The sequence below is a fragment of the Arachis duranensis genome, chromosome 3 (genome assembly GCF_000817695.3).
Source record: "Arachis duranensis cultivar V14167 chromosome 3, aradu.V14167.gnm2.J7QH, whole genome shotgun sequence".
Taxonomy (NCBI): domain Eukaryota; kingdom Viridiplantae; phylum Streptophyta; class Magnoliopsida; order Fabales; family Fabaceae; genus Arachis; species Arachis duranensis.
The window spans coordinates 65,663,000-65,674,174 of record NC_029774.3 but is presented as its reverse complement, the minus strand read 5'-3'; the positions used below and the strand labels follow the sequence as shown (position 1 = coordinate 65,674,174).

The following is an 11,175-nucleotide window of genomic DNA, read 5'->3' as shown; positions in this document are numbered from 1 at the left end:
GGGAGGTCGGTCAGTACCTGACTTCCGGAGGTAATTTCTCTTCCTTAACACCAATAAAATAGGATATTTTTTATTTTTTTCTTTTAATTAGGATACGATAGATTGCATAGTAATAGGTAATTTTCATGCATGATCTATTTGGTTGAAAAATAATAAGCTTCTTTTTAAGACTCTATTTTTGAAAAATTTCACTAATTTAGAAAGAAAATATTTTTGTTAAAACTTGTTCGAAGTTGTATTTGGAACATAAAATGATGGCTAAGAACACACAACCTGTGAGATTTGAGCTTAATTACATGGTTACATTATTTAACAATAAAAATTTATTCTTGTGTGTTTACTTCTCTATGATTGTAATCTTTATTTTGTTCCATCCTATATGTCCATGATGGGCGGAATTCACTACCCTTTCCCAATAATATTGATGAATCCGCTCTTGGCAAGCGCACCAAAATTATCGTCAAGTATTAACCCACAATGGAGTAGGATCGTATCCACAGAGATTGGTAGATTTGAGTAATTTTAATCAATTGGTGAATTAGTCAAGCTCAACAGAATAAGTTGTAAGTGCAGAATTATAAATGGCAGAAACATAAATGGCAAAGGAATAAAAAAAGCAATAAAATGCAGAAATAAAAATAACAGGAATGTAAAGGGGAATGAGATTTTACAGAATGTAAGTAAAGCTATAAAAGAATGGGAGAGATAAGAATGGGGGAATTCATTGAGATCAGGAGATATTGTCTCTTTGGATTAAATCCAGCTCATATCCTCTTCAATCATGCAACTCATTGACCTCTCGCAATCATGATTGATTGAGCCCCAATCCCTTGGTGACTCAATCTCTCAGATCTTGATCAATAGCCAATTCCTTGGTCTAATTGCTCATGAAGAGAGATATGCTTGGTCCCTGATTATACCACACATCATCATAGGTCCAGGTAGAGGGAGGATTGTATGTCACCATATCCAAACACCAAAATCCAGATTCTACTCAAGTGTGAGAAGGGATTTCTAGCATGGTTTCATGTTTTCTTTTCCAAGGTTCCTATGAAACCCATTTTGCATTCAATCTCTTTTCCAAGTTAATTGAACACTAAGCATGAATATCAAAATTCCTTCTAGCAAATCAAAGAGAAGATGAAGAGAAGAAGAAATTCACTATCATTAATCCATCAAGTACAATAGAGCTCCCTCTCTCAATGAGAGGGAATTTAGCTACTCATAGCTCAAAGAGAAAGTACAAAAGATGGAAGAGATGACGTGTGAAAACTAAAAAGTGAAATCCCAAAACTCAACTCTGTGACTTGCTAACCCCTTTTTTCCAATACTTCCAAGGGTATTTATACTACTCCTAGATCTAGAAAATAAAAGAAAATTACAAAAGTGAAAAGAAAATTACAGTTTGGAGGGAAAAGAAACTCAACAAATGTGATCTTCCAACTGGCGTGTGACTGGCGCTTCTCTGGCGTGTCATGCTCCTTCTTGTTTCTGATTTGGCGTGTCACGCCTCTCTATTCAAGTGGCACTCCATCCTCTGTTTAACCTCTGGCGTGCCACGCCTTCGAGCCAAAGTGGCACGCCCAAGGTCATCTTCCTTATCTCTATGCTTCTGGAAATTTGTACCAGCATAGCACGCCCAGGGTTTGGCGTGCCACACCCTTCTTAAAGCTTCACCCTCTTGCCGGCGTGCCACGCCTCGTCATCCAAGTGGCACGCCTGAGTTCATTGGCTCCTCTTCTTCCTCTCTGGAAAATACTACCATCGTGCCACGACATGAGACTGCGTGTCACGCCCTTCATTTGCTTCATCTTCTTGCTGGCGTGCCACGCCTCATCTCCCAAGTGGCACGCCTGAGTTCACTGACCCTTTAATTCTTCCTCTGGGAAACACTACCAGTGTGCCATGCCACGAGACTAGCGTGTCACGCCCTTCATTTGCCATGGTCCCAGAGGTTGGCGTGCCATGCCTGGATGTTCAAGTGGCACGCTAAAGTGAGATGATTGAGCTGGTGTGCCACACCTTCGATACAAAGTGGCACGCCCAGCTTTATTTGGCCTCCTTAGGTGCTGGCGTGCCACGCCTCATTACTCAAGTGGCACGCCTTAGTGGGACTTCTTGAGCTGGCGTGCCACACCTTCGATACCAAGTGGCATGCCCAGCTTTTGCATTGTCTCCTTGTTCACTGGTGTGCCGCGCCTTGTTGCTCAAGTGGCATGCCCATTCAATTGTGGGTCTTTTAGACTTTGTGTTCCACTCCTTGGTCCTCAAGTGGCACGCCCTAGTGTACTCTGGGGCTGGCGTACCATGCCTTCGACACAAAGTGGCACGCCATAGTAATGGTTCTTCTAGTAACGAATTCGCGTGCCACGCCCTTTTGATGGTCTTCATTTTTGCACTCTGGAATGTTGTACCAGCGTGTCACGCCCAGCTTCTGGCGTGCCATGCCAATACATCTTTGTGGTGTCTGTTCCAAGTGGCACGCATGCTTCACACGCCCCACTTGTTTTGTTGTTTTCTTTCCAATTTTTAATATCTTCTCCACCTGAAATCCAGCACAAACTCATTTCAAAGCAATGTACTTGATATTCATCAATTAAGGCATGAATTGCAATGATCAAATGAGATTATGCCCCTTTTATGGTCTTTTTTATGCAAGAAAAAGGGTAGATGATGTAAGTCATCAGTCCAATAGTTAGTGTATTTATATGCATGCATATGATTGAGGCCATTAATTGTTTTAGCTCACTTATCCCAAAATAGCCTACCTTTTCAATTACCCTTGTTAGCCACTTTGAGCCTTTTAAATCTCCATTTATTCTATATTTTACCACATCACTAACCTCAAGCAGAAAAACAATTAAATACCCCAGTTGAATCATTGGTTAGCTTAAGTTAGAGATTGTGTATCAATTGAGTGTGGAAAGATCGTGGGAACATGGGTTAATAAAGGAACATGTCATGATAAAATAAAGGAAATTTGGGTACCTACTCATGTAAGACCAAAAAATTAAAAGTCCATGTGCATTGATAAAGTTATGTTTATTTTTATATATTTTATTTAAAAAAAACATTCAAAGTAATTAAGTAATTAAATAAGGAGACAAAATTACCCCAATGCTAAGTTAAGTTAATGAAAAGATCAATGCATATGCGATAAAAATTAAAAGAAAGGGTGATGCATAAGTATGTAATGCAAAAGTGGGGAATTTTGGGTAGCTAGGCATGAATTTAAAAGTTTATAAAGTATGTATAGGTAAGAGCTTAGGTTAATCAAAGGATTCAATTTATAGCTCACTTAACTATATATATATATCCTTACCTTTACCTTGGCCCCATTACAACCTTGAAAAGACCTCATGATGTTTGTATTGGTACATTAATTATTTGTTGATTGGTTAGGTGAAGAACAAAATTTAGAAAGCATGACTAGAGAAGAGTAGAGTGATTACCCTATACACTTGAGTGATTAGAGTGCACATACACCATCAGTAAGGGTCCAATGCTTAAATTTTATGTTCCCTGCTTTCATGAGCTGTCTTCTTACAAGTTTACCTGTCTTTTCAGTATAATTAGTGGAATTTGATTTATGTTTGTCTTGAAGAATTTATTTACTTTTAACCAAGTATACAAAATCACCTTAGCATGTAGTTGCATTCATATACATAGGTTGCATTGCATTGCATTAGTCTTACTTTTCTCTTGTGTTTAATTGAGTGATTTTATCAAGTCTTTACCCACTTATTCATATGAACTGCATGATTTTACAATCCCTTCCTAAGATTGTTCTATGGTTGAAAACTTGCTTCTTAAAGATCTTTAATTTGTGTATTTCAATTCTCCTTTGTACCATTCGATGCTGTGATCCGTGTGTTAAGTATTTCAGGCTTTACAGGGTAGGAATGACTTAGAGAATGGAGAAGAAGCTTGCAAAAATAGAAGGAACACAAGAAACTAAGGAGATGACCAGCGAGCATCAACGCGCGCGCGTCGCTCACGCGAGCGTGCGGAATGGAGAAAATCGCAGCGACACGTGGCGTGCCTGAGTCGTACGCGCGGATTGGAGTCTGCACGAATGACGCGTACGCGTGGACGATGCAGACGCGCGACAAGGAAAACCGCTGGATGACGCGCATGCGTGACCGACGTGTACGCATGACTTGCGCGATCTGCAGAAATAACAAAAAATGCTGGGGGCGATTTTGGGCCACGTTTTGACCTAGTTTTCGGCTCGAAAACACAGAATAAAGTCAGGGAACATGCAGAGACTTAAGAGAACATCAACACATTCTCATTAGGATAGTTTTAGGATTTTAGATCTGAATCTAGAGAGAAGCTATTCTTCCTCTAGGTTCACTTTACATTCATAGTTTATTAGTTTTATGCTTTTTGCTTTGGATATTGAAGAGTCATCACCTCCGTTGAAGCTACTATTCTAGTATGTTTCTTTATTTGCTCTTTTATTTATTCCATATTCCTAACTCTTGTTTAGAGTGATAATTGGATTATTTTCATGGATTGTTGATACAGAGGATTACTTTTATTTTTAATTAAATTTCAGTCTCTATTTTATTTAATTTATTATGTCTTCTTCTTATATTTTTTTGAGTATTATATTCATGTCAATGGAGTAGATTCTCTACTTGACAAGGGGGTTAATTAAGAGGAGACACTTGAGTTAGAAGGCTTAAGTGAAGATTAAATTGGAAGTTGTTGGCTAAGTTCTGTATTTACTAACGCTAGACCTTCCCAAGGGAGAGGACTAGGATTTACGAATAAGAGTTAGCTCAATCACTTGACTTTCCTTTATTTAGTAAGGGTTAACTAAGTAAAAACAATAACCTTTTTAATACTACACCTAAGAGGTCCCAACAAGGATAGAACTTCCAATTGATCATTCTCCCAATCAAGGCCTTTTATTTAGAATATTAATAATCATTCTTAGTTTTTATTTTACAACTAGTTAATTGCTCATTATTCAAATCAACTCTCTTGAAAACCCCTGATTAATAAATTAGCATTCTCTCTGCAACTAGTTAGGAAACGACCTGGGACTCATGCTCCCAATATTTTTTATTTCTAAATTTCGTGACAACTCTTTTAAATTGATACGCGGAATCTTCATTAGTTAAGAGCTATACTTGCAATGCTATTTTCTCTATAAACTTTTAATCGGTGATTTTTTCGCCACGTCACCGTTCACATGTCTTACACCTTGAACTATATGGATGCAACCATCAACAATCTTAATTTTGATAGTACCTATTCTTACAATTTCTAAGGCATGATCATCTCCCATGAGTATAGATCCTTTTGAATAGGTTCATAAGTGTTAAATCGCTCATGATGTAGAGTCATGTGATATGTTGCTACGCAATCTAATAGCCAGACATCAGCTAGTAGTTTATTATCTTCATGACCAATTGTAGTTTCGATGCACAAGACATCTCCATCATCAGAGGTGTTTGCAACACAACCATGTGAAGTAGTTGCATCAATAGTTTTCTATGTGTGCTTCTTGTTGAACTAACAATCTTTCTTCAAGTACCATTTCTTACCACAGTTGTAACAAGTAAGGTTCTTCTTTCGAGACTTTGATTTACTATGACTTTGACTCCCACTAGAGCCACGTTCCAGTGATCTGCTTCTCATCACCAACAAAACTTTTGCTAGATTTAAATTTTTCATTCAATCATCTTTATTTTTGTGCCTACTTTCTTCTTCAAGAATAGTGGCAGCAATACCATCAAATCGGAGTTGATTAGCAACATTGTTATTTGTGATGTTGATGATGATTTGATCATATGAATCTGCTAAACTTTGGAGAAGAAGTTGAGCACATTCATTCTCTACAATCTAACACTCCATGGCTGTCAGTTGTAAAAGTACAGTATTAAGATTGTTGATGTAATCCGTTAATGATGTAAATTCACTTATACGAAGAGTATATAGCCTCCTTTTTATGAATATTCTGTTGTGAAGTGACTTTACCTCGTACAACTTAATGAGTGCCTCTCAAATCTTCTTTGATGTCTATTTCTCCAAAATTCTGGATAATACGAAATCCGCCATAGCCAAATGTAAATTGGCAATGACGTTTCCGTCCATCTCTTTCCATTTGTCATCAGGAGTGCCGAAAGGCCTACTTTCTATTGCTTTTAACCAATTCTCCTTTTTCAAAATTGCCTTGATCTTCAGTTTCCAAAGAAAAAAATTATTCCCATTGAATTTCTTGATCTTAAATTTTGTTGCCATGGTTTTGACACCAACTTGCCCCTTTGCAGCGGAAGATTAAGAACCTAAAGCTCTGATACCACTGTTAAGTACCAAAGTTAATAGGGACAAGATAACGCAACTAAAATTTGTGGATGAGAAATGGATGGAACTAAACAAGAATTTAGACAATAGTATAAATAATATGACAAAAATTATAGTCTCTCACAATACATAGAGAAGTCTATAATACTCTCTTACATATTTTGAAAATTCATACAAATGAATTACACATATGAGAGACCTTGCTACTTTTTTCTCTGAGTTTCACTCACTAATTCTATGGAAAACATGGCATACATTAGCAAATACCTTAACCCCATATATATAGTATTTTGTGAAAGTGAATTTTGTTTACAAGTTTATCAAGTTGTGCATAAATTGCACAAGTATGTGTACTAGAGTCTTCTTTAACATTCATTTTTATCAAGTTGCATGACAAGTTGATAAATATCAACTTATGTAATAACTCATTTCTTTGAATAAGTCAAAAATTACAACTAATCTAGCTTATCTTCAAGTTGTAATTTTTTACTAGAACTTTGACTACACAAGTTGGACAACTTGTCAAGTGGCTTCATGAGTTTTTCAACTTGATAAGAACATACTTGATTTTAGACAAAGTTTAATTCTATAATGTTCTTTAATCTTCTATAAACTTCAACTTGCTCCATTTGTAACTTCTAGCCATTTTTGTTGACTTCAAACCAAAAGAAGAATTTTGCTTCTTCTTTTCACAACCTAGTCAACCAACCATTGATTCAACTGTGGCTCTGTTAGTAGGGATAGAAAGACACTGCTAAAAGAGCAACTTGGAGAAAGAGAAGTAGATGCATATGCATTATTCATGTACAATGTAGGGTTATGATATGGCAAATAAGTGAGTAATGTGGTTAGGTAGAGATGGATGAGTTGACAAAAAGTTAGCATAGGTTAGGAGTGGAAGAGGAGAAGGTTGAAAATTTTGATCAAATATGTGCTAGCAATTGAAGTTGGAGTGGTCTGGCTTGTTGCAAAGTTAACAGATGGTGGAGCTTCGACCATTTAAACCACCACCACATCCCTAGCACAACGAATACTAAATCCATTGCCATAGTGATTTTTGTGCCCTTGTCTGAACATTGTATGCATCTTCATGCATGACAACTTGCATTATCTATACATTTTTCTCATCAAAGAGGCCTATAGAATTGATGAATTCTCACTGATTTAATGCATTATTAAAAGCTATATCATGAATTATTAGAACATTGCTTTGAAATTAGTTTTTGTATGCATTTCAGGAGAAAAGAGAAACAAAAGAGGCAAAGAAGAGTAGGCGCTTAACTGGGCGTGCCACTTGAAGCAAGCGAGATTGGTGTGTCTATGTGTGTGGCACGCTAATGAAATCTCATAAGGGGCGTGGCACGCCAGCTCTTGTATCCAGAGAAGGAATCCCAGCATCTCACTGTGGGTGTGGCACGCCAACCCTAGGCATGGCACGCCAGCTCTAATTTCCAGAGAAGGTTGCTCAACAATTTGCAAAGGGCGTGGCACGCCAACCCTGGGCGTGGCACGCCAGCTCTTGTCTCCAGAGAAGGAATCCCAGCATCTCACTGTGGGAGTGGCACGCCAACACTGGGCGTGGCACGCCAGCTCTTGTATCCAGAGAAGGAATCCCATAATCTCACTATGGGCGTGGCATGCCAGCTCTTCTCTCTAGAGAAGGAATCCCAGCATCTCACTATGGGCGTGGCACACCAATCCTGGGCGTGGCACGCCAGGTCTAGTTTCCAGAAAGGTTGCGCAAAAATGCACAATGGGCATGACATGCCAGGTTGAAGGTGTGGCATGCCAAACATGGGCGTGGCATGCCAGCTCTAATAGCCAGAGAAGGAGATTTGGGCATCATTGAAGGCATGGCACGCCAATTCATTTGGCCAGAAAGGAAGATTTATGCATAATCGAAGCCGTGGCATGCCAGTTCACTTGGCCAGCGAGGGAAGGTTGTTGCACCATTGAAGGCGTGGCACGCCAGGCCAACTTTTCAGAAAAGAGTTTTAAAGACCTTCTCAAGGGTGTGGCATGCCAGTCTTGGGCATGGAACGCCAGGTCAACCCTCACAAGGGGCGTGACATGCCAAGTCATGGGCGTGGCACGCCAGTTCATTCTTCCAGAGGAATGCAATGAGTGCATCATCAAGGGCGTGGCACGCCAGTCTTGGGCGTGGCACGCCAGCTTAAACCTCATAAGGGGAATGGGTGTGGCACACCAGTTCATTTCTTCAGAGAATAAGAGGAGGCATCATTGAGGGCGTGGCATGCCAGATCATCCAAGTGGCACACCACCTCACACGCCAGCAGAGAGAGACTTCAAGTTCAGTTAGTTAGGATATTTTTTAATTTCTATTTCTTTTTTGTAATTATATTTTAGGAGTAGTATAAGTATCCCTTAAAGGGTACTGAAAAGGGGACTTTTGACACTTAGAACTTTTACTTTCACTTCACTTTTACTACGCTTTTCTATGCACTTTTCTATCTCCTGCACTTTCTCTGAGCTATGAGTAGCTAAACTCCCTCTCATTGGGGAAGTGAGCTCTGTTGTACTTGATGAATTAATACTAGTTTGAGTTTCTTCTTCTCTTCATCTCTCTTTGATTCACTAGAAGGAATTTAGTTCTTCATGCTTAGCATTCGATTATCTTGAAAAAGAGAATGAATGTATTTGGGTTTTATGTGAACCTTGGAAGAGGAATCATAAAATTATGCTTGAAATCCTTTCTCACATTGAGTAGATATGGGTTTGGGGATTAGATAAATGTGACGCTAGATCTACCCACTACTTGGATCTATGAGGATGTGTAGTATAATCAGAAACCAAGTTTATTTCTCTTCATGAGCAATTTGACCAAAGAATTGACTATTGATCAAGATTTGACAGATTGAATTACCAAGGAATTGGAATTCAATCACTCATGATTGCTAAGAGGTCAATGAGTTGCATGATTGAAGAAGAGATGATCTGAAATTAATCCGGAGAATGCAACATCTCCTAACCTCAATGAATCTTTCCCATTCTTATCTTCCCTATTCTTTATAGCTTTGTTTAAATTCTGTTCATCAACCCATTCCCCTTTACAATTCAGTTATTTACATTTCTGTTCTTTGATTGCCATTTATTTTATGCAATTTAAGATTCTGCACTTTAACCCTATGCCATTTACATCCCAGCACTTTACTGTCTTTCTTTATCTTCAAGTCATTTAGAATTTTGTTATTTACATTTCTGCATCCATCACCCAATTCTGATCCGTTCAACTAGAGTGTCTTACTGATTTAAATTGCTCAATCAATCAATCTCTATGGGATTCGATCTCACTCTATTGTAAGTTTTTACTTGACGATAATTCGGTATACTTGCCGAAGGGGTTATTGTAATAGTACAGTAATTTCCGTCATCAATGCACAAGCTAAATACATCTTCCTTCATTTATCCTTACATATTCATGTGCAAGTGCCAAGTAGAGAGTGGTCTATAAACACATCCTAAACTCATTCGGACTTGTGTTTTGCATAATCTTAAATATGCCATATCTATTTACAAATTGAAATAGACAACATTTAAAACAAATAAAGCATATACACTAAATAGCAATTTCAACAGAACAAAGTTTCCATTCTCAAATAGACAAAATATCCACCCACAAAGACTTAAATTTTTTTTCCCTCTATCGTCCATCCTAGAAAATGAATAAGTAAAATAATCATTTTCCAATCATCTTTCAATACTTAAAAGACACTACTCCGAACAACAAATGAATCAATAACAATGAGATCATCCCTGCTCTAAATAGAATTGTTCATATATTTCATTATCTACAGTAGTATATATTCTATTGTTGCCACATAAGCATGAAAACGATATAATTTTGGATAGTGAAGTATTTATCACATATCCACCATTTGTTATCATAAAAGACCAAATTGATAAATTTTTTTCTTCAAAACTAATTAGTCCGAAATCAAAATCTTCAGGAACCTAATTGTCAATTTACTCTTTTATTTTTAAAAGGTTGCAATTTTAATTGGAATGGATTATTTTGAACAATAGGGAGAAAAAGAACTTTAAATCTATACGTGTTTGTTGTAATTATATATTTGAAATTTTTGTATAAAAAAGAAACTGAAAATGAAATAATTTAATAAATACCTAATTATATTGTAAAAAAAAATTATTGAAGCTATAAGTTTCTCATCCCTTATAGCCTCGAATCGTTTATGCTACCGGAGGATCAAATTCTTCTAAAATCGTTTATACACTGGATTTGTTTATATTATCGAAGGATCAAATTCTTCTAAAGCGAGAAAATTGACAATTAATTGCTCATCCACTGATAATTAGTTATTTATTTTATCACTTTACTAATCTCCTTCCTTTTACTAATCTCCTTCCTTCAGTGGATCTAAATTCGCTCATAAAATTCCTCTGAAAAGAGATGCCGATCATATATATCAATCTAAATTCAATTTAACGGGGAGCAAGGCTAATTCAAAAGACAATTTGTCCCCTTTAAGAATTCAGAGGCCAAGAGTTTGAAAATTATCTAAATGAACATTCAGGTTCAGATAAAACGACAAGAAGAAGAGTATAGAGAAAATAAACTAGAGTAAATGGGAATAGGTCCAACAAAGAGAACGAAATAATAGTAACTCAAGCTGAGGGAACTGGAGCATCCTTCACTGATTCACGCCATGCATACTGTCTAGCTCCATCCTTGTCAACAATTTTGATAACAAAGTTTGGTGGTGCCACAACCAACCTCGACCTGATTTCCATAATGCATTTATCTACCAGATCAATTGCTTCTTCCACTGACATTCCACTGTGGTAGTGTCTGTCCATCATTGACAACGAAAAGTACGA

At 37.4% G+C, this 11,175-nt stretch overlaps 1 protein-coding gene across 1 annotated transcript in view; it reads right to left on the bottom strand.

Moving 5' to 3' along the window:
- Positions 1-10,796: 10,796 nt before the first annotated feature.
- Positions 10,797-11,175, bottom strand: part of LOC107479346 (proteasome subunit beta type-2-B) — a gene marked incomplete in the record, with an annotated part of 2,171 nt that continues 1,792 nt past the window's right edge. Inside the window, 1 exon segment of the mRNA XM_016099490.3 lies at positions 10,797-11,175. Coding sequence (XP_015954976.1) covers positions 10,963-11,175 — 213 coding nt within the window.